Raw genomic sequence first — 27214 nt, 5'->3', positions numbered from 1 at the left:
CAGCAGCTGGCCTGGGCACCAAGGGAGGATGGCTCCAGAAAGCGGGCTCTAGGGCTTGCTCCCCTCCCCTCCACTCAAGGGCTGCCTCCGGGCCGGGCTCAGGGCCGGCTCCCTCTGCGGGCGAATATATAAAACAAACAGCAGGCCTTGAGCTGCAAAACTAAAAATAGGAAGCCTGGAATCCGGCTCCCCGGCTCCTCTAGCTGTTGGGCCACACAGGTATGGATGCAGATGCTGGAGGACACGGCCCCTCACCCCGGCTCCCCTGGCCCTCATGGGGAAGAATGGGGGCACCCTGAGTTTCCGCAAGGAACAGTTCATTCTTTCACTCTGGCGCCCCACCCCCACCCCCAACCCGTCCGTTTGACAGCTCATTTCATTTACGACTCCAAAATGAACCGACCCACTGAGGTGCTTTCCCGGTTCACATGGCCAATCTGGGTGTCTGGGGCAGCTCAGCACTGCCCCCTGGGCCACGCCACGGGGGCGGGGGCTGGCTGGCTGTGTTTATGGGGTGCAGTCTGGGGCAGCGGGGGAGAGAGGCAGGTCTGAGGCCCTTCCCCATAACACTGGGGCTGGCCCCACACCAGGCCGCCCCTCACTGCAAGTCTCCTCTGACCCTCACAGCTGCCCCCTGACCCTGGGCCTGGAGACCCCTGCCAAGGCGTTCATCTCTCACAATGAAAGTCCAAGTCTTCTCCAAGGCCAGAAGCCCAGAAGGCTAGGAGTATATCTGGGGCCACTCCATCCCTCAACAGGGGGTGTCAAGCACAGCCCGGTGCCCAGCAGGCCACCCCTGGGCGTCCCAAGGCCTGGACCACCTCTCTCAGTCTCTGGCCAGGCCGGATACAGGCCTGTGGGGCTGGGCAGGGGCCGATGAGCCTGTAGGCGCTTTCCAAACTGGTCCAAGTCCTCGAGTCTCAAAATGGAATTCTAGGGTTCCGGGGCTCACAGACTCTGGAACAGAAAGGCCTTACCCTGGCTGGGAGGTGCAGGAGGTGGGGGGCCTGGGCCTGGGCTAGGGCTCCAGTAGTGGGCTGCAACTGCCGGGCCAGGGACATCAACCTTCCCTTCAAGCCAAGTAAACCGCTGTCCCAAAGCGGGGCCTCCAGGGGTCATGGGACCTGGGTTCTGCTACACACCTGGCGCATAGTAGGTGCGTATGTAATGTCTGAGTGAAAAGGGAGGCTCAGAGAGGGACAGGGACCTCCCACGGCCACAGAGCTCAAGAAGGAAAGAAAACCCTTTTTCCATATAGAGACATTTCCCAGGCCCTTCTGGGATGACCCTCCTGAGGTTAGGAAGTTCTTCTTAATACCTAACCTGAATTCTGACCGTAAGTGAGGCCACGTCCCTTTTCTTCCTTCTCTGAAGGGGAAGGTCCATGCTGTCTGCTGCCACCTGCAGGCTGATGTAGTCACTGCAGCGCTTGCCTCAACAGCCCCAGAATTGTGTGACCTCAGGCAAGTCCTCGACTTCTCTGGACCTCCCGTTTCCTTCTGGGAAGCTGAGTGTACTGGTCTGTGCCTTCTGGGGTGAAGGCGCTGGAGCTCTGAGTCAGGGGCTGTGGAGGCCACACCTCCTTTTCTCTCAGCTGCGGCACCCACATGTGGCTGGCGGGAAGGAGCTTGAACTGGGGCTCACTCAGAACCTCCCACATCCCCTCCAAGCCTGCTAAGTCACTTCCGAGTTGCATCCAGCTCTTTGTGACCCTGTAGCCCGGCCGGGCTCCTCTGTCCATGGGGATTCTCTAGGCAAGAGTACTGGAGTGGGTTGCCATTTCCTTCTCCAGGGCATCTTCCCAACCCAGGGATGGAACCCACGTCTCTTACATCTTCTGCCTTGGCAGGCAGGGTGCTTTACCACTAGCGCCACCTGGGAAGCCCTCCAAAGTGCCCCCACATAAACACATACACGGAAGCAGAGTGTTGGCTTATTACAGATGCTGCTTCGGGACCAGTCCTGCTCATCCGGGCAGAGGGCACTCAGAGCACACCCACAGACCCAGCCTGCCACTCTGGCTGGACTCCTGCTCAGAGAAGACTCCGCTGGCCCTGGGGCAGAAGGGGTGCTGCAGGGCAGAGGGGCGGGGATCAGGGTTTGGCTGGGGAAAGGGGAACTTCCTGCTGGGTGTTGGGTTTCGGGCAGACCAATCTAACTGAACAAGGCAAAGTCTTGGGATTAGCTTTTGAAGTCTTTTTGCTCAAAAATAAGGTCTGTTTTATGAAATTTCCCCTCCACAAGCCCCAGCTGGACAGGCACGGCGGGCCAGACCTCCTCGCTGGTGGGATGGGGAGGGAGGCAGCCCAGCCGGGTCCCCACACCATCACACCCACGGGCCCCGCCATAGACCACAAACAACTCTGCGGAGAGGCGGAGCCAGATGACACCCCCTCTTTGCACCTCAGTCCCCTCATCCGCATGCTGGAGGAGCTGCTGGCGCCCCTTGCTTTGTACTTCTGACTGCTGCCAGGTTGTCAAGTGTTGCAGCAAACAGTTCCCATTGAGGGGCCCTCACCGAGGCCACTTCACAGACCCGCCTTGGCCCCTCCCTAACTCAGGGCCTGGGGGACGAGCTGGAGGAGGGGCTCTGTTTGTCCTGTGGACTCGTGAGAAGTCATGGGTCGCCTGTGACGGGAGGAGGGATGTTGGCACCTGCAGACGTCAGTTTCCCTGGTGTTCCAGCCACACCAGGAAGAGGCTCGCGAGCTGCCCTTGCCAAGGGTGGCCATTCCTGGTGGAGCTGGGTGCAGGGAGGCCAGGGTGCTGTAGGCGGGTGGGTCTCCAAGACAGCGAGGTAAGTCCTGGTCTTGCCCCCTGGCTCTGCCCTCTTCCTCCTTGGTCATGGTGGGAGGGGTCCATCCTCTCCCACTGCCCCCCACCCCCACCCCCAAGCCAATACACACAGCCCTGGAGGTCTGGCACTAGGCTCCTTTGACACCTCTCAGAGTCCTATTATTGTAACAAATCAGCCAAAATTCCATGTTACAGTTAAATAGTATAGAAGACGGTTTACTGTACAAGCAAGTTGTGCATTAAAAACAAACACACCAAGCAAATTATAGTGCAAAGCAAGTTTCCATCCCTCCCCCACCCTCTTCCCGGCCCTGGGACGGTTTTACGGAAGGTATGCGTATAGCAGGTATGAACACCTCAGCATGACAATATGTCACAACCAATCTGTACCCATCACCAATAGGCTTACAGTAATATGGTACCCAAACCCCTTGATTCCTTGTGCTCTCTGAGTCAGTGTTTGCCTCGTATGACTTTAAAGCAGCCTTGTACCACCCCAAGCTGTCTGCACCCACCATGGGCATTAAAAAACAAGACTCAGCACTGCTACTATCACTTTTAATCGGGGACTGGGCAGGGGGCGAGGGGGTCAATTTATTTTCCGGTCCCTGCCCCAGCCAGGGCTTGGATATCAGGAAGCGGGTAGTCATCTGTTGCGGGGGGCTACAAAGTGCTGGGCCCTGGGGACCCAAGGGTGCCTCCCCCTGGGGCCTGGGGCCCGTCTACAACCACAGGGAACAGGAGAGAAGACACCAGGGCAGTGAATTTGTAGCTGCTTCCTGAGGAGGAGTGGGGAGCTCGCCACCCTCAGAACCTGCGCCCCGCCTGAGAGTCAGTGGAATCCCCCAGCAGCTGTTTTGAAGGGAGGAGACGTGCTTTTCTTCCAGAAGACAAACTGCAGCAAGAGGGGGGTTGAGTAAGACCACCAGAAGGACTTCCTAACCTGCCTGAGTGTGTATCCCGTGTGCTTCTCTGGCGGTTGCTGCAGGCTGGGGTGACGGGCCAGCCAAGGGCTGTTACAGAGACAACCGCCAAGGGGCGCTGTGTGGAGGAGATTCCCACCTGCACAGAAGATGGGGCCGAAAACAGTGACTAAATCCACATGCTGCCCAACGCTTCTAAGAGTTTTCTTGTCCTTTTCCACTTCTGCCTTTCTAGAATTAAAAAAAAAAAAAAAAAACCTCAGGAGTGGGTTTCTTATGCCTTTCTAGAACCAGAGCACTCAGATGTGCCTAAACCCGGGGGCCAGGACTGTCTTCCCATCTGCAAACTGTAGCACTTCCCGTGAACAGAGCTGGGGCTGAGGCTGCCAAGCCCTTCACAGCTCTTGTGATCTGCCGTCACTCAGCCACTGCGCCCCAGCTCACACCCTCTAGAACAAACGCCTGAGCGCCACAGACGTTGAGATTCCAGCCTTTCACCAGCGCCTCCTTTGTTCCGCAGCAGGGTTACCCTTTGGTGGCAGCTGGTGGGATGCTGCTGAAGGAATGTGACATCTTGAGGAGGTTTTAGGGGGGGCGGCTAACAATTCCACACCCTTGAGGGGGTGGGGGGAGTATCATTCACTATCACGGGGCCTTTTCCTGTAAGGGACTGGGTGTCTGAAAATGTTTGAGAAACTTCTTTTTCTAAAATCAGCTTTGACAACTGGTTTTTTATTTTGCTGTTGTTCAAAACTGCTTTGGGAGCAGACTGGTTAAAGATGGAGGGTTGTATGTCAGAGGTTGGGAGGTTTGGCTGGGCCTTCTCAGGAGGCTGGGGGTCAGGGGTGTGTGCAGCTTGGCTGGACCTAGGTAGGACAGGGAGGCTGACATCTGACCCCATGATGACCCCTCACCCCAAGGCTTTCTGCTGGGACCTGTCCAGTTCTGGTGCTCTCTCCAAAAATGGCAACGTGGAGACCAGCCTAGGGGAAAGGGGACCCTTCCCAGTCCACCGAGAGGAGAGAGGGCACATGGCTTGGATTGGTAAAGTGCACGGAGGACCCGTCTGCAGGTGCCTGCCCTGGTTTCAGGGACCTGCTGTCACAGGCCAGTCTGCTCTGGGGCCCTGGGACCAGGTCGGGGCCTCTTAGAGTTGTCAGGGAGCAGAGCTCGGGGAGGGGTGGGGCGGGCCTGGGGTGTTCTCTTCCATCTCTGCTAGTGACCCCCTGGGGCCTCTGGAGGGGTTCCTTCCTCTTCCATACCATGAGGAAGCCCCCCTTTCAGGGCTGCGGGAAACTTCCAGTTGCGACTTGTGTAAGTGTGGAGGGAAGGGCTGGGCCCACGGGGTGAGGGGTCTCTGAGGAAAACTGCAACGGGAGGTCTTTGTAGGGCTCGGTGGATAAGAGGGCAAACCATATGGGCCAATACCACCTCTCTTTGGGAAAGAGATGGCCTCTGTCCAGGGGCCTGGGCCCCTGACAGCAGTGGGCATGACTGGGGGGGCAGGGGGTGGGTGGCAGGAGGGGGCTTCTCCCACAGGGACATGGGATGAGATGAACAGGATCTGGGCTGGGGGCGGGGTCCTGGAGGAGGTCCCCACCCCTCTGTACAAAATCGTGGCTCTTGGACGAGACGCTCTTAGAGCCGGCCACCAGCTCCGGGGCCGCCTCTCAGGACAGTGGACCCGTCTGGGGCCCACGACTGCCCTGGAGCGTTAAGTCCAGTTGGCGCCCTGAGCCTTGGAGCTGGGCCAGCCGCACTTGTCTGGAAGGGTCTCGGGGGTATCCCCCCGCCGCGCGCCGCCGGCGAGAGCCGTCCACTCCGCCGCAGGCGGTCAGTAGGGCCGCCACACGGCCTCGTCCATGCGGCCGGGCGTGCTCAGCGCGGTGGGCGAGTTGCTGTGGCTGCCGTCGGCCTCCACGCCGTCGCTCTGGCCGCCCAGGCTGGGGTTCATGAGGCTGCCGGTGGCGACCGCGGCGGCGCTGCTGGTGCAGGAGGCCAGCATGCGGGTCGGGGAGCGGTCGCCCCCGCTGCCGCCGCCTCCGCCGCCGGCCGTCATGGAGAACTGGTAGGAGCCCGAGGACGCGCCGTAATAGAGGTGATAGGGGGACGGGCTGGCCGGGAAGGGCCCGCTCTGGTTCTGCGGGGCCCCGGGGTAGGGCGGCGGCAGGTAGGTGTGGTGGAAGCGGCCGCCGGCCGGCATGCTGGCCACGCTGAGGCTGCTGATGCTGGTGCCCGAGGGCGTGGCGCTGTACGGGAAGGCGGCTGACATGGCCCCCGGGTAATGCATTCGGGGGTCGGAAAAGCGGCTCTCCGTGAGGGGTGGCAGGAAGGAGCGGTCGAACTGGCGGGGGTCGGAGAAGGGGTTCAGTTCCGAGGTGCCTGGTGGAAGCGGGGGGGACAGCAAGGAGGACCGGTCATTCGCAGCCGGACGCCCACCGCCCTCCTCCCGCCCGGGGGCCCTTCTTCAAGGATGACCTCGGGCGACGGCCCTGGTTGGTCCAGGGGTTAAGAATCTGCCTGCCAGGGCAGGGGACGCGGGTTCGATCCCTGGTCTGGGAAGATCTCGCATGAGCAAGGCAACTGAGCCGTCTGGCCAGGCTACCGAGCCTCTGCTCTGCCAACAAGGGAAGCCACCGCCGTAAGAAGCCTGTGACCCACAAGAACGGCCCTCACTCGCCACAACTGGAGAAATCCCACAGGCAGCAACGAAGACCCAGTGCAGCCAAAAATTAAAAAATAAATTAATTTTTAAAGAAAGAAAAAAAAAAGGACCTCAGGCTCTGGTTCGTAGGCCCGTGTGGGGGACCCCCTGGTTCTAGATCTGGCTCTGCTCTGACCCTTCTGGGCTGCTCGGGGGCTGGAGCCTGTGGACTCCAAATCTGGCCCCCACCTGCGGACAGGTGAGAGCAGGTGTCTGGGCTGTGGGTGGCCGGGGTCGCCTGCCGGGACAGGGAGAGGAGGGGGAGGGCTTGTCTCTCTCCTCCCGGAGTCCTTGTCACAGCCTGGCCGGGCAGAGGCCCGTTGAGGGAGTGAAGCTGGGCTCCCAGCTGGGCTGCTGGTGTCAGGGACACTGAGGACAGGGCCAGCACTGGCCACCCAGCAGCCTGGCCCAACAGCTCCTGCCTCCCTCTCTCCCTCTGGGTTAAGTAAGAGCTGGGAAGACCATGGGTGCGAAGAGGGGCTCTGGTGGTTCTGCAAGATAAGGAGTTAGCCCTGCTTTTTGCAGATAAAGGAAACAGGCGGAGAGAGAAAGATGGCTTCTCCCATGTTGCACGGAAGGGACTGGAACTTGTCAGGGACTCTCTGCTTTCTGCTCCTGCTGGGATGTACCCGTGTGCGTGCGCCCGCCTCACCTCTCTGCCCAGCGGGGCTCAGCGAGGCTACGGGAGCCGTCTGGCCTACATTTGAGGGGGCTGCGTCCACAGCGGCTCTGTCCTTTCCTGCCACCTGGCCTCTCCCTGGGCCTGTCATCTCCACGGCTGCCCGCAGGCTGGAGCTGCCTGGTGGCCAGACGAGGGTCAGATGCCACCCTCACCTGCCTCCACAACAAAGTGAGATGCACATAGAGGGGTCTGGTGGCCTGGACTCTGCCCTCATCGCAGAGAGACCCAGGGTCCAGCCCAGGCCCTGCCCTGACTCTTCCCGGGGGTTTGGCTCCAAGACGAGGGTATCCTCACCTCTGCCTTGCCTTTTGTAATCACAGACTCCCAAACCCTCAACTTCCCAAGAGGCTTCAGGAATGAGTCCAAATCCCTTAGTAGGAAAACCTGAGACTCAGAGAGGGTGAGGCACTCGCCGGAGGGTCACACAGCAGGACCTGGCAGGGAACCCGGGGTTCTTGGTCCTGAGCACTCAACACGTGCCTGAGGGGGAGCTGTCCCATCTCTGAGGCAGCACATTGGAAGTTAACTGTATCGTCTCCAAGCTTAGATACAGATCTTAGTTCTGACACTGACTAGCTGTGTGTTCCTGGGCAAGTCACTTAACCTCTCTGTGCATCGGGCTGTCCCACATGAAAAATGGAGACGATAATAGGCCCTAGGGATTTAATGCATGCAAAGTGCTGACACTGAGCCCAGAGCAGGGGCCTGATGAGGACCTGTGCTGCCGCTGTGGCTGTGACACCTCCTGTTCTTGGCACCCAGGAAAACCGGCCCATTTGGGGCCCAGCAAAGATGAGCCCCTGACCCTGGTCCTTCCTTGTACCCTGGCCACAGGGGTGACTCTGGGCAGCAGTTGGGGGCGGGCAGGTGAGCTCCCAGCAGCAGTTCCACTGGGAAGTCAGTCAGTCCCCAAGCCCTTTGTCCACCAAAAACTAGGGGCCAGAGAGGACTCGGGAGGTGCCCAGCCCTTCCCCTGGCCAGCTCCAGGCAGGCACTTCTTGCAGGGCCTGAGGCACGGCTGGGATAAGAGCTGCAGGTGCTCTCAGGCTTTGCTTTCCCAGATCTGCCTGAGGCGCTGTGTGGCCTCAGATGACACCTGCAACCTCTCTGGGCTTTGGGGTCTTCCCGGCTCAGCTGGGGGTTGCTTCCTCAGCAGCAGGCTCTGGTCCTGGACATGGACCAGAATGTGACGTTGCACCCAGGCTCCAGGTTGGGAAGATGTGGGGGGCGAAGGTCCGGGAGACTGGGGTCTTCTGGCACACCTGGTACCCTCCCTAACAGATCTCTTGACTGGTCAGTGCTGCCCCGAAGCCTAGGGGGTCAGGGGAGCCTGGCTCCTGTCCTCACCTCCCAACCCCGGGGGAGAAGCCTTGCGGGCATCGCCTGGCACCCCTCGGAAGAGCCAAGCATGAGACTAACACCTTGCTCTGAGCTCAGGGAAGTGAGCGCTGCCCCTATGACAGGGAAGCCTTTTTTCAAAACAAAGGGAGGCCAAACAGGGACCCCAGGATGCGAAGACAGGACTGCAGTCTGGGAAACACAGGGGCTGTGCCGGGTGGGCCTGGGTGTATGTGGCACTCGGAGGGTCCCGTGGGCTGCAGGCAGGCCTGCCTGGATCTGCCACCATCCCCTTCTGTCTCCCTCCCAGGGCAGGGTGGCGGGGAGAGCATCTGCCCTCAGCACCCTTCAGCTCCTGCCCCCCCACCACCCTCACCCCCTCCAGCCCAGTAGCCCCAGGAAACCCGAGCTGGCCAGGCCGCTGTCGAGCAGCCAATCCCAACACTGGAAGGAAATGTTTATTTTCTTCTCCAAATTGCCCCAGCTGCTGCATGGTGGCTGAATGAGGCCTTTGAGCTGTGAGAAGCCCCCATTGTGGGCGGCCGCAGCCAGGGGGCTGGGGGCTGGGGTATGGGAGGGTTGGGGCCTCAGCGCTGCTTGCCAGTGACCAAAGCTGGGGGGTCAAAGCTGTTAACAGCAACCAAGAGGAGTGGTGGGGGGCGGGTGCCCTGAAGAGGACCCCCAGGATGGAGTCTGAAGGCAGAGATCTGTCCCACCAGGAGGGGAGGGTCAGAAAGAGGGACTCCCCAGGCCTGGCTCTGCCAACAGCCCCTCTGTGACAGATACCTCCTTCTTCCCACTTTAGAGATGAGAAAACTGAGGCTCAGAGAGGGGAAACGACTTGCCTGAGATCACACAGCCAGTGCCTGTTAGAGCCTACCCGACTGCAAAGGTCAGGCTCCTTCCCTGGTCTTGGATGTCAGAAGCCCTTCCTCTCACTCCAAAGGGGTAGGGTGGGGTCAGCTGGTGTCCCACACAGGCCTGACCTCCTCTCCTCCCAGGCCCCGGGGAGGTAGGGCCTCTGGCTGTTGCTGGGCCAGGCATGGCCCTCTGGGGCTAGACAGGGGTGAGAAGATCTGTCTCAGACTCCGTCAGGTGCTGCTTCCCAAACCTTGTCCACACAGCTGGAAAGGGGAGGGGGGCTACCCTTCCATGGGAGCTGCTGGCCGGGACACCACTCTGTGCCCACCTGCTGGGGTCCAGGAGCTCCTGGCTGGGCGCCAGCCCTGCCCATGGCAGAAGGCCTGGCATCTTAGACCACTTCACCTGCACAAAGGCCGGCCGATGGGCGACGGAAACACGGACAGCTTCTGGGTAGGGCTGGGCACGAGCCCAGAAGACCTCTCCCTGCCACCTGAGCTCAGACCCCTCCACCCTGCAATCCCCTGGGCTCAAGAGTTGCTGAGTGTCTCAAAAGTGGACAGCCCCTGGCCCAGAGCTGCAGGATGGGCCGGGGAGCGGGGGGCGCCTCTCCCCACCTTCAGGGCTCAGTAGGGCCAAGGCCCAGCTCCCCAGGCCAGAAGGGAGGAAATTTCTCTTCATGCCAGGGGGCTTCATCAAGTGCTTCAGTGTGGCATCATGCCTGGCCACATGGCCAGGGCTGAGGGCAGGGCCTCCCTTAACAGAGAGACCCAGTAGGGACCCCCTAGGCCCTCAGAAGTACAGGAGGTGCCCAAAGGCAGGTGCTGTGGACGTTTTGAATCTGGCCAGTGATGGTCTGTGTGACCCAAGGGTGGCCCTTCAACCTCTGAAGCCTCAGTTCACGCATCTGCCAAATGGAATCTAACCAGGGCCCGGAGGGCCGAGAAAGGACACAAACCCGCGGCGCCTGATGGCAGCCGGCCCTCCCGTCCTCGGCCAGTGCTGGGGATGGATGCGCTCAGTCCCCGCCTAGCTTGAGGGTCAGCTGTGCACTCAGCCCCCAGCACCCATCCTACTGACCAAGAGAACCCGGAGAGCTGCGCACCAGGCCCCGTGCACCTGGACAGTCCGCCTGAGGCCGGGGCTCCCATGGCCTGCCGCGTCCATCCGGCCACGGGGGAGAGACTCCATCCCCCACCTCCGCCCAGAGGCTGCCCTCCTCCTCCCCCCTGTCTGGGAAGTCTCTGGGTCACCGGGGACCTTTCTTAGGTCAAAGTTCTGTGTCCCTCCAGGGCTACAACCTGACTTCACGAAGTTTTTCTGAGTGCAGTGAGATCATCTGAACATCACCCAGGCCCAGGCAGAGGCATCCACCAACCACCTGGCTTTCAGATGAGAAAGGCGAGGTTTGGGGGCCCACCATGTCCTCGGGAGACAGGTGTCTGCCTCAGGCTCTTGGGGCAGGTCCTGTCCAACTCCAACAGGCACGCTGGGGAACCAATGGCTATTTCCCGCAGGGGACAGGGAGCTCCTGGTGGGGCAGGGAAGGGACTCTGTCTGCCTATTCACATTGATCCTTGAGGCCAGGCACTGTGATGGCACAGGGAAGGTGGCAGTATCTATTTGCTGAGTGAAGGAAGGGCTGAGCCCAGGACCGGGCCAAGCAGGCCCTCAGAGTGGGCCGAGTGTCAGAGCAAGTGGGCACCCGCACTCAGTCGTTAAGACCAGGGCGGTACAGTCAAGGACCTTCTGATGAGCTTCCGGTCTGAGGCCCGGGGACCACGCCCAGGCCGCCGCCCGCCCCCCGCTCCCCCGCCGTCCCTGGGTGACGTACCTTGGATGGGGGTCTGGGCCTGGCTGCCGAAGTGGCTGGTGGTGCTGAGCGAGCTCCGGGGGCTGGGCGTGCTGGGTGTCACCCGCATGCGCAGACGCTCCAGGTCCCCGAAGCGGTCGGGGAATCCCTTGGTCTGGTCCTCCAGCTTCTGCCGATGCCCTGCAGAGCATGGAGCCCATGAGCAGCTCATCCCGGGGTGGAGGGTGGGGTGGGCAGAAACACCTTGCTCCGTTGGGAAGTTCTCCCTGCGGTCTAACCTTAGGCCTCTGCAAGGGAGATCCCATTGGCCGTTACCAGCCTCTTTTCTGAACAGAGAACAGTCAGTACGGGCCGCCCTGCGGCTGCCATGATTTTACCCTGACCTTCCGACGCCACAGGTGAGACTCAAGAGAGCTTCCAGGCCACAGAGCCAGTAAGTTGTGGAGTCAAGATCTGAACTTGGGAGTTCAACTCAAAGCCCGAGATCTACACCTCTATGTTAAACTTTTTAAAAAATATTTACTTTCACTTATTTGGCTGTGTCAGATCTTAGCTGGGGCATGCGGAACCTAGCTCCCTGACTAGGGATCGAACTCTGGCCCCTGCATTGCCAGTGGGCAGTCTTAGCCACTGGACCACCAGGGAAGTCCCTATGTTACACTTTTTGGCAGAAGAGAAATCTGAGGCAACAGGCATGCATAGGGGCTCAGGCAGGCTCTGTGGAAGGCAGGGAGAGAACCCAGGGATGGTACCACTCTCTGCCCCCAGCATTCCCTGCCCCCGCCCCCAGCATTTCCATCTGCAAGAGGAATGAGACAAGGCCCAGAATGGGAATGCCGGCTCCTCCAGTCCAGAGCTACCTGGGAACCCCCAGCACATGCCTTCTCCCCTCTGGGCCTCAGACAGGAGGGGAAATTGACCAGGATGCCAGCAAGTGCTGCGGGGCACTGTGTGAGGGGCCGGACTCCCATCTTTGTCCAGAAGCTGGGGACAGGGGGATCAGTGCACCTACTTGGGGCACTGAGCTTGGACAAACTACCAGCGTTTTCCAGGATTCTTCTGCCATTACCATACAAGAAGGACCCCAGCCTCGTCTCCAAGACCCTGGAGGAGCTAGCCGGGTCAAGATGGCCATGCCCTGGCCTTTAAGCAGCCAGTCAAGGCCACCCTCAACCCTTCTTGAATGACATCAGGCTTACAGGGATCACCCCCTTACACACACCCATACACACACGCACAACTTTTTCAGTTACTCATTTTACATTTCACAAGCAACACGTGAATACCTCCAAAAAGAAAAGCATTACAGGTAAGGCTAATGACTCCTCGGACCCACCCTAAATCCTACCCAGAAATCCCCAAGTGATCAATTTGGAGGTCTTTCTTTCCAGGCCTTTTTTAGGGTTGCATGTGCATGGAAAACACAGAGCAAGTTTTTCATGGAACTTTCTTGAATGGTCTCAGCCTGGTTGTATCATTCTGTAACTTGCTCTTCCACAGCCCACCTGGGTGGGGGCCCCTCAATTTCGTTATCTGATAAATGCAGAGAGTACCCCCGCCTCAGAGAAACCACAGAGTTTCCGCAAAACCTTGGGAACCCACCCTGGGGCGTGGTGAGGAGCCATGAGTGGGGGCAGAGTGGCCTTGCTGAGCCCGTGTGTGTCCCAAGTTCCTGCTGAGGCAGGCAGGCTGGCCTGGTCCTCTTTCTGTAAGACAACAGAGCTGCGGCTCAGAGAGGTAAAGAAGCTTGCCTGAGGTCACACAGCGAGGAAGTGGGGAGGATTTTCTAGACCTGGGATTCTTGGAAAAGAAGAGTGGGGAATGGGCTCGGGGAGAGGAGAAGGCTTGCCTGAGTCCTGGGGTCTGCCGTGACATGAGGAATTTTCTAGCTTGACAGAGAAAGAAGACGACAGTCTCAGAATATGGCCCCCCCGGGGGGCCTGGGTAAGTGTGATGGGACTCTTCACTGCTGTTGGGAACGAGGGGACAGAGCTGGAGGCTGCAGAATGGGCCTGATTCCTGATTTTCAAATGAGGATGCAATGGATTTTGGTACCCACAGGCCCCCAGGCTGGCTCCACACCCCTGCCACCAGCTCACATAGGCATCTGAGAGCCCTGAGGAATGGAACCGGTTGTCCTGGGGGCCACAGTGGGCTCAGCAAGCCACCAAGAACCAAGGAACCCAATTTCTCCTCCAAGGAGGGCCCAGGCCCAGGCCCATGGGACACGTGGCAGCCAAAATGGGCCCACTTGACACCAGCCAGGCCCCACTACTGCCTCCCAGGACCCCTGGAAACAGGACAAACGTGGGCTGGGGTAAATGTGGCTGGAGCTGAGGCTGCAAACTCAGATGCCTAAGGGGACCAGGCAAGTTTCATAAATGAGGCAGATGGGATGGGTGGAGACTGGGACAGACTGGAGAGGGTGGGCCTTGTAGAAGGGGCAGTTGCCATCCAGCCCAGCTGACTGGTGCCCCGATGGAGGTGGGCCCAGTGTTGCCAGTTTCCAATTTACCAGAAGCCATAAACCTGCTTTTCTGTGAAATCTCCCGTATTATATATGTCAGCGATTAACCCAAATACTGAAAGGTGAAAGTCACTCCGTCATGTCCGACTCTTTGTGACCCCATGGACTATATACAGTCCATGGAATTCTCCAGGCCAGAATACTGGAGTGGGTAGCTGTTCCCTTCTCTAGGAAATCTTACCGCCCCAGGAATCAAACCCGGGTCTCCTGCATTGCAGGTAGATCCTTTACCAGCTGAGCCACCAGGGAAGCCTGGTATACTGAAACCAACAGCAACAACACAATAACCCACTTGGCACAATATGTCCTGCTCAGGGGTTGCCAGTTTGTAGCCTCCAAGTTTGAGGTTTCATTTTCTGGTTGGCTGTCTAACGTGAGCCGTCTAGGGCTGACTAATGGATAGCCCTGGGGAAAGGGTCTCCAGGGGAGTGCCACGGGGCTCAACCTCGGTCCTGGCAGGCCTTGGAGGGCGTGCTCTCGCCCTGGCTGCTGCGGCCACTGGGGACGGCAGGGTGACGTGGATGAGCTGGATCATGGATGCACTGAGAACAATCTCAACAGGGAGGAAGCCGGCTGGATAGATGTGGAGACCGCAGACTGACCTGACAGCAGCTCGGGTGCAAAGGATCCGGGTGTCTTAGTCAACCACAAGCTTGAAGTGAGCCAATGGGGCTACACGAAAGCTGCTGCAAAGCCTCAGGCCTTGCTGTTACTGTCACTGGCGGATAGAGTCCCGTTTCTGAGTCACACTGAGCACAGAGTGTTTACAGAGACGCCTGCGGGCCGACGGAAGGAGGGCGGGGTTCACAGCCCGCCTGGGTTCAAGGACCGCCCGCAGCCTGGTAGCCGGTAGCCGAGCTTGAGTCACACCCCTTTCCCCCACCCCAAGCCACAGTGGGAGGGCCACACGGTGCCCTTGCGGGTCGTGGTTCCGACCAAACAAGGTCTCTGGATGCTCTCCACCCTCCCAGGTCACTGTCCCCTGTGTGGTCACTTCTACCCCAGCTCACACCGAGGGTGGCAGGATTATCGTCTCCACGTGGAGACCGGGACACTGAGGCCAGGTCGGTGAGTCCTGTCTGGGACACAAAGCCAGGCCAGCACCCAGAGTCGGTGTCAGCACCCAGACCCCTGACCCCAAGTCCAGTGCTCCTTCTCTGAACACCCCCCTTTCATCCCCATTGTACAGATGGGGCCACTGAGGCTTCAAGATGAACCCTACGCTAAGTGACTGGTCTGGGATATAAAGCAGGTAATGTGGTCCCGGAGCACATGTTCCAACCACATGCTACCCTACTTTCGCAAAGGGCAGAATTCCTGGAGGGGAGTTTTCACGGCACGTCGGGGAACCGCTTCCATGTTGCTGTGGAACCCCCGAGTCAAGGCCTGGGAGGGGCGAAGGGGAGCCCAGGCGGCTCCATGGGGCCAGGGTGCCAGAGAGTCTCAGAGCCACAGGGCCCCGGCCTTCACACTGGGAGAACAGAACTCCCTGTGCCCGAGGAAAGAAGATGGGCCTTCAGAATAGACCTCTTTCATTCCGCCACCCACAGTGAGAGCTGGGGGCGGGGAGCTCTGGCCCAGTTCACCGGGTCACCAGGGGCCCAGCCCTTTCACGCCGGGACTCAGTTTCCCCTCTGTACATACTGCTCCCTGAGGCCCCTCCAGCTTCGAAAGTCCCTGACTTTAGACTCCAAGAACTAGCCACTGGCGAGGAAGCGGGGGTCGCTGGCTCGGGGCCCCTCCGTCTGCTCCTTCTGTTCGCAGGGTTTCTCTAGTATTCTCTGCCTCGCACACTTCAGGGCAGCGGCTCAGGTACAGCCTCTGTCAGGAGTCTTCCTATCCTTTGGGGCTCAGTCCAAGAGCCCCCCACCCCATCTAGGAAGCCACCTTCTCCCAGCACGGAGCCCCACAGCTCCTCTGCAAGGCTAAGAGCAGTAGCTAGCAGGGATGGAAAGAAAAACGGTGGCTGACACTTACTGAGCGCTTTCTCCACTGCAGGGTCTCAGCAGCTGCCACACTCTGCCTTGTTTCACCTGCGTCATCCCCATGGCGCAGGGCGGGGGGTGGGGGGCAGCGGGGGGGGTGCAGGTAGGTGGGGAGGTGTCCCACCACTGTCCCTAGTACACAGGTGAAGAAACTGAGGCTCGGTGAAGGCCAGTGACATGCTCGAGGTCACACGGAAGCACCTGGCCACCTTGCCTTCCTGGAGCCCACCCTACAGGGAACGAGCCTGGCTTTGCAAAGTCAGGGGGGATCCAAACGGTTGGCTGTTAGGGCCCAGCCTAGGCCCAGGGCCCAGTGCCGCGACGGGCCCGGAGAAAGGCAGATGAGAGGGTCTCAGTGGACCCCAGCAGGAGCCCCGCCCTGCTCTGAAGCCCAGTCCAACCTTCTAAACTCACATCCTGCTCTAACCCCCCAAGTCCCTCTCCTCCCTCTGGGCCTCGGTTTCCAGTCCTGTCGAGTGGTTATCATACTGTCTAAGCCCTGGGCTGAGGCTGAGCCAGAGAATGGGCCCCCAAGTGTTTCCGAACAGATGGAGGATGGGACGCTGGGGGAGCACGCCCCCCTTGCCATCTGGGCCTGGCAGCCTGACCCCCTGCAAGCAGCTGGGCTTAACTCACTGAGGACCCCTCTGATGTCACCTCGATCCGGGCTCTGACCTCGTGTGTGAGCCTCCAGGGCCCAGCGACCCGGGGCCTGTCCCGGGCAGCTCTTACCCACTGGTGACTAGGGCAGGCCACTCTCTCTCCTGGGCCTCCGGTGCGTCATCTGTGAAGCGGAGCTCACACTCTTAACTCCTGAGGGTGCAGACAGGCTGAGGAGAATGAAACACCCGGCCTGGCCTTGGCCCTCAAGATTCACAGCTCCTCTTCACTGATCTAGTCAGTGGTGGGGGGAAGTGTTGGGGGGAGGTGTGTACATGTGGCCTCATAGGTGTGCAAGAAGGATCAGAGTTGGGGGACGAACACTGGATCCGGGCCAGATGGGTGACTCACCCGGGGGTCACAGCGGCAGAAGCCTAAGGACCAGGGCTGGGTTCCAGCGGAGGTGGAGGGGCCTCCCTTCTCTCTACTCCCAGGCATCGCTCGTCCCTGGGCCAGCACTGGGTCCTCAGGGACTGCCAGGGACCTAGTGCTCCCGGGGGGAAACCTGGGGGCCATCAGGGCCATCACCCTGCCTTCACCCTGGCCTAACACAAGCCCCTCGAGACGAGCATGGCAACCACGTGAGCAGACGTTTTCGATGGGCCACGCACTGTGCTAGGCAGGCCACACATGTCATCTCCAAGGGCCATGATGATCCTCTGGGAGGCTGCTACCATCACACCCGTTTTCCACATGGGAAAGTGGAGGCACGTGGCGAAGGGCAAACCTGGAAGGGTGAGCAGGGTGCATGGAGCTCAGCTGCTAAGGTCTTGGCTTCCCAAGACCTCCGAGAGAGAGGACAGCTGGGCTCCTTGGCAGCGAGGCCGGACTGGCAGGAGGCCAGGTCCGTGTCCTGCCGTGGAAGGGGCGAGAAGGGCAGCAGGCCAACCGGAGCCAGGAGCCAGGAGCAGCAGCGCTGGCTGGGGCCGCGGGAGAGGCGCGGTCTGCGGGCGACAATGTGGGCCCCAGCCACGGGGCCCTTCTGCCATCTGAAGCCTCTCGGCCACCTCCTTGGCTACCCGGCCCAGGCCTGGTGCAGCCACAGCTCAGACACAGCGGCCACTGTCCGCCTGGCCGCACGGGTGGGGCACCCGGGCCCGAGGCCCGCTCTGTGGCCTGTCAGGAGATTTACACCCAGCTCTTAACAGCCGCGCGGCATCGCAGGCGGGTGCTGGGCCCGGGGTGGTCCGCTGTGAATCGGCCCCCTGTGAGCAGATGAAAGCCGGTCGGCGGCTGGGCAGAGAAGCGGGCGGGCAGGCAAGGGGCCAGCGGGTCCCTCCTGGGGCCACAACTGGGGCTTCCAGCGGCCTGGGCCTAATTAGGGGGCAGCCCCGGAGGTCTGAGGTTAACCCCTTCCCTCCTGCTGGATGCACTCCCTGGGGGTGGGTGGGTGGGTGGGAACGGGGAGCCAGGACCCTCATCTGGGGAGCACAGGAGGTCTGAGGTTAACCCTTTCCTGCCTGTTGGGTGCACTCCCTGGGGGTGGGCATCCTGGGCACCCCTCCAGTGCCCACACCTGGAATGGAGGATGGAACTGTGGCGACCTGAGGTTGGTGGCCGGCTCAGGGTCACTTGGCCTGCCCATGCTGTCTCTAGCTCCCAGCCGCCCCCGTGGCTGTGTGCTCACCTCCTTCAGGCCTCTGCTCCAACATCACCTCTTCAGGAGGTGACACTTCCCTGTGGGTCCCAGCCCTGCTCGCTCCACCCCTCCCCCAGCTTCGGTTGTCTCTGCAGGACTTCTCACTACCAGAAATCTAGCTAAATCATTTGTTTTACCTCGTTTATCCATTCAACAACTACCTACTGAACACCGACGACGTGCTCACGTCTGTGTTCCAGGGTCTACAGCAATGTCTGGCAAAGCAAAGGACCACCCACCCCCCTGGGGTGGGGGTGGGGCACAAACAGTAATCAGGGAAGATGAAAAATAGGTGAAATAAATGCGTGAGCTATATAGCATCTTAGAAGGTGACAATAAAACGAAAGACAGGAAGTTTAGGGGAACGGGGATGTCTGTGTGTCCAGGGCTGTCAGGAGAGGCATGTCCAGGTAGAGGGAACAGCAGGGCAAAGGCCAAGAGGCCAGCGCGGCCAGAGTAGGGTAAGCAAAGAGGAAGGCGGAGGAGAGGAGGGTGGAGGGGGCCCAGTCACACGTCAGATCTGGGCTTCACGGCCGTGGTGATAGCAGCATGACTTACCATCTCTCCCCACCCCAAGTGTGTGAGACCTGGGAGGGCCAGAACCTGGTCTGTTGGGTTCAATGCAGCCTCCTCAGTTTCTAGAACAATGCCTGATACAGGGTCGGGCCCCAGGAAAGTAGTATTTGTTGAAATCATCCCATGTATATTTTGGGGAAGAAAAGACCCGACCCCCACTCCCGCCCCAGGCAAGATGGGCCGGTGCCTCAGTGAGGAACCTGTGCCCCACCCTTCCAAGTGTGTGTTAGTTGCTCAGTCGTGTCCAACACTTTGCAACCTCAGTGTTTGCAACTGAGTTTGCAACTGTAGCCCGCCAGGCTCCTCTGTCCTTGGGATTTCCCAGGCAAGATTACTGGAGTGGGTAGCTGTTTCCTTCTCCAGTGATCTTCCTGATCCAGGGATCGAACCTGGGTCTCCTGCATTGCAGGCAGATTCTTTATGGCCTGAACCACCAAGGAAGCCCTCTCAAGTACAACACCCGTGAGCCTGGGAGATGGGGTGAGTAGTTCCCGAACTGTGGTCCAGCCCAGGCCCGCTCGAGCACGACCCCGCCTGCCACCATGTTTCAGGATCCTGCTCCACCTGCTTCGTAACCAGCCCCTGGTGACTCTGAGGGACACCAGCCCTGAGAACCTCGGAAACCAAGGCCACACAGGCAGGAAGCCACCAAGCCAGCCTTCAAACCCAGCTGGCCACCTGGCTGCAGACTGGGCACGCTCTGCAGGGCAGCGGAGGGGAACGACCCAGCCACAGAACCCACAGCCAGGCCTCGGGGAGCTGCAAGGCGCCCGCTCCCTGGCTCCCAGGACCAGCCTCGACTCCCATTCCTCCCCACAGAAGGCTCAGCCCTCACATGGGGTTGGGGTGGGGGTGCGGTCCCAAAGCAGGAGAAAAGCCCAGAAGGAAAACCCGGCGAACATCCATCAGGAGAGTCTTGAGAGCCAGTCAGCGACAGACTCATGCAACGCTCACAGCTCCCCACAGCACAAGCTAACGCCATCCCTGCCTTACAGATGAGCACACTGGGCTTGGAAGCCCCTTCCATGCAGCCCTGGCTTCCCTGAGCCCCGGGGTGGAGCCCCAAGGGTGTACCGAAGCTCACCCTGGGGCAAGCGGCTTTGTCTGCCGGCATGTCTCCTCCTGGGGTAGTTGAGGATCAGGTGAGAGACTCTGGGGGACTTCTCTGGCAGTCCAGTGGTTAAGACACTTGCACTGCAGGGGCGCAGGCTTGACCCCTGGTCTGGGAACTGAGATCCTACGTGGCGCACAGCGCAGCCCTCCCCAAAAGAGACTCTGCAAAGGGCCCAGCATCCCGGGAACGCTCGCTGACCAAACGCAGCTGAGCCGGCCTCTGACTACTTACAGGTGGGGAAATGGAAGCTGAGAAAGGAGGCGGCGGTGTCCAAAGGTGGCCGAGTGCAGGCCAGGTTGGAGCTGGAACCAGGGGTGCTGGGGAGACCCGCCCTGAGGGCCGGGCGGAGGGGAGGAGACCAGGAGGGCCACCTCCCACATTCGCCCTTTTCTATAAATGAGCTTCTGCTAAGATCAGAGGGCGGCAAAGGATAAGATGGATGGATGGCATCACCAACTCAATGGACATGAATCTGAGCAAGCTCCTGGAGACAGTGAAGGACAGGGAAGCCTGGCGAGTGCTGCAGTCCATGGGGTTGCAAAGTCGGATATGACTTAGTGTCTGAACAACAACCAAGATTTTGTTTCAAGAAACTGCTTTAAAACCACTGATCTGGCCCACACTGACTTGCTTCTGACTCCAGGGTCTTTCAGAGCCCAGCTTCGTTCCTTTCCTCTTGCTGCCTCCAACTATGCCATCCCTGCCCCAACCAGCTCACCCCAGGAAGGGGCTGTCTCAGGTGTGGGAGACCTAGGGAGAGACGAGCAGACAAGGACTCGACTGGGGGGCTCTCAAGGGCAGAGAGCTGAGCCTCCTTCCTCATCCAGCGGCCTTAGTTGGGGAGGGTGGGCAGCTCTGGGCCGGGCAGGGCTGAACACAGCGGGTCCAGGCATTGGACCCTTCTGGAATCTGAGGGATCCAGGCATTGGCTGGGTCCTGGGACCCTGGGACCCTTCCCATCAAGCTCCAAGTCCCCTGCCCACCAGCCTCTATGCACGGAAGCTCGCCGCTTTATGGAGTGGCTCCTCAGTGCTCAGCATCATGCTGAGCCCAACTGTGGCTCCCATTCATCCTGATTCAGCCCCTGGAGACTTACAGTAAAACAGCACCTCCTTCATCAGAGACTCAATACCTCTATTACTATGACCTGGGTTTCTCAGCAGCCACCCTGCTGCTGACCAAGAAAGGTTCAACCATTGACCAATGGTGGTGGTGGTGGTGGTGGGAGTATGGGGGAAGCCAGACAACAAGGATTAACAGAACACCGGGGATCCAGAGACTCACAAGGACCCTCCCACTGCTACAGCCAGATACTATCCACATGCCATCACTGGCCAGCAGGCTGGGAGGTATCATCCCACTCCCTGGAGGAGGCAGCCGAGGTGCAGAGAGGTCAAGGACTGCCCCAAGGTCCCCCGGCCAGGCAAGCCGGGTCAGAATCTGCTCTCTGTACCAGGCACCTGTGGCTCACAAGGGCTTCCCAGACATCACCGCCTTGAGACTCTTGGGGTCACTGACCTCGTTCACAGATGACAAAACCAAGACCAAAAAGGAGACAAGACTTCTCTTGAGTCACAAAGCCCAAGGTCATAGTCATGGGCCCATCCACATCTAATCCCTGCGGGAAGGAACCAGCAGGAATTTGGCCAGGGCAGGTGCCAGCTGGGAGGTGAATCACTTGGGCCTGATGACTGTGATCAGGAGCCTGGGTGGAGGGGGTTAGAGGAGGTGGCCTTGACAAGCCTGCAGGGAAACACTTCCAGGGCTGTAAGACCCAGCTCTGAGCCCTTTCCCGGTGGCCAGGTGCTGGCGTGGGCTGGACAGATCAGGGGGCCAGGCCTGATTCCCCAAGGGGAGAGTGGCCCAGGGCCAGGCCTGGCTGGTCCTCACTGAGGCTGCCCTTGCACAGCCACAGCGCCTTCCCAGCCTCCTTCCTCAGGCCCACTTAGGCCTGGAATTGGAACTGAAAGCTATTTGTGGGAAGACAGGGCACCTCCCTACACCTAAGACAGTGTGAGGCCCTGGCCAGGTTCCCAACATCCCCAGGGCTGGATTCCTCCTTCTGGGAACCCAGTGACCCTCTGGTTCAGAATCCCATGAGACAAGAAATGTGAGAGGGTTTTCTAAACTGTAAAGGGCCTCAATACATCGATCATGCCACAAGTCGGGGCCAGTCCACATAAGAGCTCTGCTCTGAGGTCAGGAAGCAACCAGTCCAGAGATGACTGGCTGCTTCTTTGTTTCATTCATTCATTCCCTCATTCATTCAGGAAACACTGGTCTCTGGCCCACAGTGGCAGCTGCTCCTCCGGTTTCCCTAATCTGAATCTGAAACTCTGGGTCATCCAGCAGGCAGAAGCAACGAAACAGAAACCTTCTTTGATGCTAAAATGCACAGATGCCCTGCTCCCTGCAGAGAATACGTGCTCAATAAACATTTGCGGAATCAGATCTGCATTCCTATCTCAAGAGGTGGGTCCTGGGGTCAGAGTGTCTGGGCTCTATGAGACTTAAGTCACACCCTGAGATTCAAAGGAAGGGTTTCCAAGAAGGGGATATGGCCTCGCACCCCAAGCAGCACCTGCTTCGCGTGCTCCCTCCCTCCCATGCTGGCAGAGGAAGCTGGGGTGGAGTCAAGCCAACCTGGCCCCATCTCCACCCCAAACACACAATGCCCTCTCTGCAGTCTTTTCCATTCTTTCCTTTCCATATTCCCCCCAATGGGCAGTCAACCCTCGGGGTGGCAGGGTGGAGGTCAAGCTGATTCCATCACCTCCCCTTTGCAGCCTGGCTTCCTACAGCCCCAGGCTTAGCATCAGCACGTACTGCAGGGAAGCCGGGGTGCAGAGTTGAGCGGCAGGACTGCAGTCCCCCACGGCTCCAGGGATCCAGTGCCATCTGCCTGACTCTGGTGACCCCACTGGGCCCTCCTCCCCAACCCAGTTGGCTCAATGGCTTTGGCACTTACGTCTAGGCTCCCGGGGTCCATCCACGGTCACTTTGATGGCGCGATGGTAGGTGGCCACTTGCGTGGGGTTGGTGAACACGGTGATGGTCAGCGTGAAACTCTTACCTGGGGCGGAAATAAAGGCAGGAGGTTGGCACCAGGAAGCTATTCACAACAGCCTGAAGCCCTCATCTTCCAGAAGGGCCGGGTCTCTCTCCTGTGACCCCGAGGTAAAGAGAGGGCTCTGAGTGAACATCAAGCTGCTGGGCTTGGCATTCAAGGCCCCCTGGAGGCCTGGCACCCATTTGATCACATTCCCCCTGCCCTGCGTTCTGGCCTCCCTGGCTTATTTCTTCCCTGTTTTTTGGCCTTTGTGCTATTCCTCAGAGACTCTCAGGATTTGGGGGAGGGGAGCCAGGATAGGTACATGTTTTTTCCTGAAAATAATTCATAACCTTTAGAGAAAAATTTGAGAATACAGAAAATACAAAAAAAAGAAGAAACCACCCACAGTTCCACTAACTAGAGAGAAACACTATTAACATTTGACTGTTCTCTCCTGCAACCCTTTTCGGGCGAGTGTGTGTTTTTACACAGTTGTAAAAATGACACTAAAGTAAATATTTCCGTACCCTCTTTTTTTTTTTCTGTTCACTTAACATCACATCATAAGCACTTATGTCATTAAAAATTCTTCATAAACTTCATTTTTAATGGCTGCAAAATATTTCCACTCATGGAAGTCTCATCTTTTATTTATCCGTCTCCTTATCTTGGGTATTTATGCTGCTGCTCATTTCTTATTGGCGTGTGCAACTGGGGCTTGAAAAAGGACTGATTTGGGAGCTACAGACATTTCATTTGTAGACACAACTGTTATTTCCAGAACTCTGTTCTATTTTTAGATAGACATTTGGCCCCAAAAGTCTCCATTCAAAATTCCTGAGGGGAAAAAAAAACTTTAAAAATCATGATTTTTGTGTTACCGTTTAAAATAAAAGGAAAGTGACCTTCTGTTTATAAAAATCTTTGTCTACACCTCTGCTTATTTCCTTAGATTAGACTCCAGGCAGCGGTGAGTGATTTCATCGCATCAGAGGGCTGAGATGGATTCAGGGGCCCTGATCTCCCCAGTGAGATGACTCTCCAGAGAGAAGCATGGTGATCGGAATGGGGCCGAGTCTACTGTGATGTGCTCAGCATCTTCAGGACCAAGTCTATCAAGGCGGAAGATCTCTGAAATGCTCTTAACTTCAACACCTTTGTTCTATTATCAGTGAGACTGAAACGTTTCATGTGTTTATCATCTGTTCTCATCCAACACAAATGAGTGCTTCACGGTCTTCCAGAGTTGTAAGGTTTTAACGCCTTAAACACACACACACACACACCCCGCTCTCCAGCAAGCTTCTTAACACTCTCCTTGTCCTGTTTGTGGCAATCGGTCTCCCACTTCACTGGCCCTTAGATTTCGCTTTCTGACTCCGAGCTGATTTGCATTTTCAGTTCTGCCTCTTGATTGGTGACTGCTCCTGTCTTTTCATGTTTGGGGAGGTTTCCCCGTGGAACAAGCAGATAAAGGGTACCTTCGATCAATATCATCCTCTCGAACTCTTACATCGCTCTTTGATTCTTCTAGGGATTTACCGGTTGGCCTGGTAGAAGGTAAAGGTTTTTCCTCAAAGGGCAACCTAATTTTCCCAGCACCTTTTCTGAAGTTGGAGTCTCCTTTCCTGCCCTGTTCTCCATTTCATCAAAGTCTCCACGATATATGAGGTTGGGGGTGGGGGTGCGCGAGGATCACTGAACCCCAAGTCACACTGGCCTCCTTCTGCTCTGCCTCTGAGCACCCCTACTTCTGGTCCGCAGTTACGTGCCTGGGGACCCCCGAGGGCAGGGGCCAATGGCTCTGTGCACCTGCGTCCCCCAGGGCTGTCCTCATTTTCTCAACACCCATCCAGGACAGGCAGACCCAATTCCACATTCCCACTTCACAGGTGGGAGACAAAAGTTTGAGGAGTGTGTGTCGGTGGGAGGGACCAATAGCCAGCTTAGCATGGCTGGTACTTGATGATCCAGTGATGGGAGTGAAAATTCCAGCCCCAGAAACAGGACAACCCAGCGCAAAAGAAAACAGCCATAAAAAGGAACAAAACTGCCATTTGCAGAGACATGGATGAGACTGTCACACGGACCGAAGGAAGTCAGAAAGAGAAAAACAAATAGCGTATATTAGCACATATATGTGAATTCTAGAGAAATGATACAGGTGAACCTATTTGCAAAGCAGACACAGAGATACAGACAAAGAGAACAAATGTATGGACCCCACAGGGCAAGAGTGGGTGGGATGAACTGGGAGATTACGACTGGCATATACACACTACTATGTATAAAATAGAGACTAGGATAATGAGAGGAGAAGGCGATGGCACCCCACTCCAGTACTCTTGCCTGGAAAATCCCATGGATGGAGGAGCCTGGTGGGCTGCAGTCCATGGGGTCGCTGGGAGTCGGACACAACTGAGCGACTTCACTTTCACTTTTCACTTTCATGCATTGGAGAAGAAAATGGCAACCCACTCCAGTGTTCTTGCCTGGAGAATCCCAGGGACGGGGGAGCCGTGTGGGCTGCCGTCCATGGGGTCGCACAGAGTCGGCCACGACTGAAGCGACTTAGCAGCAGCAGCAGTAGGATAATGAGAACCTACTGTATAGACAGGGAACTCTACTCAATGCTCTGCAGTGACCTAAATGGAAAGGAAATCCGGAAAAAAAAAAAAAGAGGGGATATATGTACACATATAGCTGATTCACTTTGCTTTACAGCAGAAACTAACAGCACTGTGAAGCAAGGATGTGTGTGTCAGTCGCTCGATCATGTCTGACTCTTTGTGACACCATGGACTGTAGCCCCCCAGGCTCCCCGTCCACGGGATCTTTCAGGCAAGAATACTGGAGTGGGTGGCCATTCTCTTCTGCAGGGGATCTCCCCCACCCAGGGATCGAACCCGGGTGTCCTGCATTGCAGGCAGGTTATTTACTGTCTGAGTCACCAGTTCAGTTCAGTCGCTCAGTCCTGTCCGACTCTGCGACTCCACGAGTCACAACCAGGGAAGCCCCTAAAAGCAAAGATACTTGGATAAAAAAAAAAAAAAAGAAAAAAGAAAACCAGTCAGGCTGCTGGGGCCACACCAACGGGGGCTTCTGAGCCTGGGAGAGTGTGTGTGTGTGGGAAGGAGCAGGGTAAGGGTAGCCGTTTAAATTGAGGTGTGACTCGAACTGGGGCAGAGAGGGGCCTCTCTGGAGGAACTTTCCAGAACTGGCGGCTGGAGGCAGGGATGGAAATGCACCTGCGTCTGACCTGGCGTCTGGGTCAGAGAAACTAGCCTGGCCACTCACTCTCAGACCACAGGGGCACTTCCATGGCTTCTGGAAACAGGGCGTGCAGAAAGTCTCTTGGCCTCAGGCTCTCCGCCCACCCCCTCCCAGGGACCCTTCTGCCCCATTACTGCTTCCTCTCATTCTGAGGTCCGTTCCCTGCTGGACCCTCTCCCTAACCAGTCAGGAACTGTCCAGAGGTCACTGGGCTTCTGACCCTTCCCATTGCCTCCCTGGTACCAGGGTGGTTTAGGTGGCCAGCCCAGAGCCAATGGGCTGCGGGGTCCCTGCACTTGCCAGATCACTGAAGCCCTCTACGTTTAACCTCACTTGCTTCAGGTCGTCACTGAAAAGTCACCTTCCCAGGGAGGCCCTCCCGGGTCACTTCATCTAAAGGAGGCATTTTTATCCTGGCACGCCTCTTAGAATTGAGCGGGCTTGAGAAGTGCGATAGGAAAAAAAGAAAAGGACAGCAACTGTGTCTTCCCTAGCCTCCACCTGGAATGTAGCATCTCTCTGAAGGATGAACGTAGGCAACAAACCACAGAGGCATGACAGCAGTCTCCGTGACCTTGTCGCCAACAGACGTCACAGATACTAACATATCACGTTACAGACGGTGCAGATTTCTTTAAATATCTTTTGTGCACGTCACAACTTCAAAGTCATAGTCATCATCAAACCCGTTGCTAGATCTTGCTATTTAACAGGCTAACAAGACAGCATATTTATCACATAAAAAAAAATGTTTTGCTAACTGTGTTTTAATCTAATTGGCTTTCATCACCATCCTTTGCATTTTATCTCATTCTTTTTTTTTTCATGGTCCACTTTCTAAAAAAATTATTTTTAATTAGAGGATAATTGCTTTGCAATATTGTATAAATGTCTGCCACACATCAACATGAATCAGCCGTAGGTATACATATGTCCCCTCCCTCTTGAACTTCCCTCCCACCTCCCGATCCATCCCACCCCTCTAGGTTGAAAAACACTATTCTGAGACTGTTAAAGGGGTTCCTGGAGCGATCAAAGGTTAAGAAGCTCACTCTGAAGCATCACAGACCTTCCCACTTCCACTTGCTAGGCTTGAATTTCCTCCTAAGGTTTATTACTGCTAATAAGCCATCTACTTGTTTATCTTGTCTCCCTCCACTAGATGAAATGGTCGAAAGGCATCATCAACTCAATGGACAGGAGTCTGAGCAAACTCTGGGAGGTAGTGAAGGACAGGGAAGCCTGGTGTGCTGCAGTCCATGGGGTCGCAA

The 27214-nt window shown here is 57.7% G+C and overlaps 1 protein-coding gene across 1 annotated transcript in view; it reads right to left on the bottom strand.

Annotated features, from left to right (window-relative positions):
* Positions 1–2985: 2985 nt before the first annotated feature.
* The window catches only part of RUNX3 (RUNX family transcription factor 3), a 64736-nt gene continuing 40507 nt past the window's right edge, over positions 2986–27214 (bottom strand). Inside the window, exons 5-7 of the mRNA XM_019981146.2 lie at positions 22587–22691; positions 11139–11297; positions 2986–6101 (exon numbers count right to left, since the gene is read on the bottom strand). Of these exons, the coding sequence (XP_019836705.2) occupies positions 5554–6101; positions 11139–11297; positions 22587–22691 (812 nt within the window). The 3' untranslated portion in view covers positions 2986–5553. The remainder of the gene's footprint in view (positions 6102–11138; positions 11298–22586; positions 22692–27214) is intronic.

The sequence above is a fragment of the Bos indicus genome, chromosome 2, assembly GCF_029378745.1.
Source record: "Bos indicus isolate NIAB-ARS_2022 breed Sahiwal x Tharparkar chromosome 2, NIAB-ARS_B.indTharparkar_mat_pri_1.0, whole genome shotgun sequence".
Taxonomy (NCBI): Eukaryota; Metazoa; Chordata; class Mammalia; order Artiodactyla; family Bovidae; genus Bos; species Bos indicus.
Note: the sequence above shows the minus strand (reverse complement) of the source record. Positions and strands in the feature narration are given on the sequence as shown.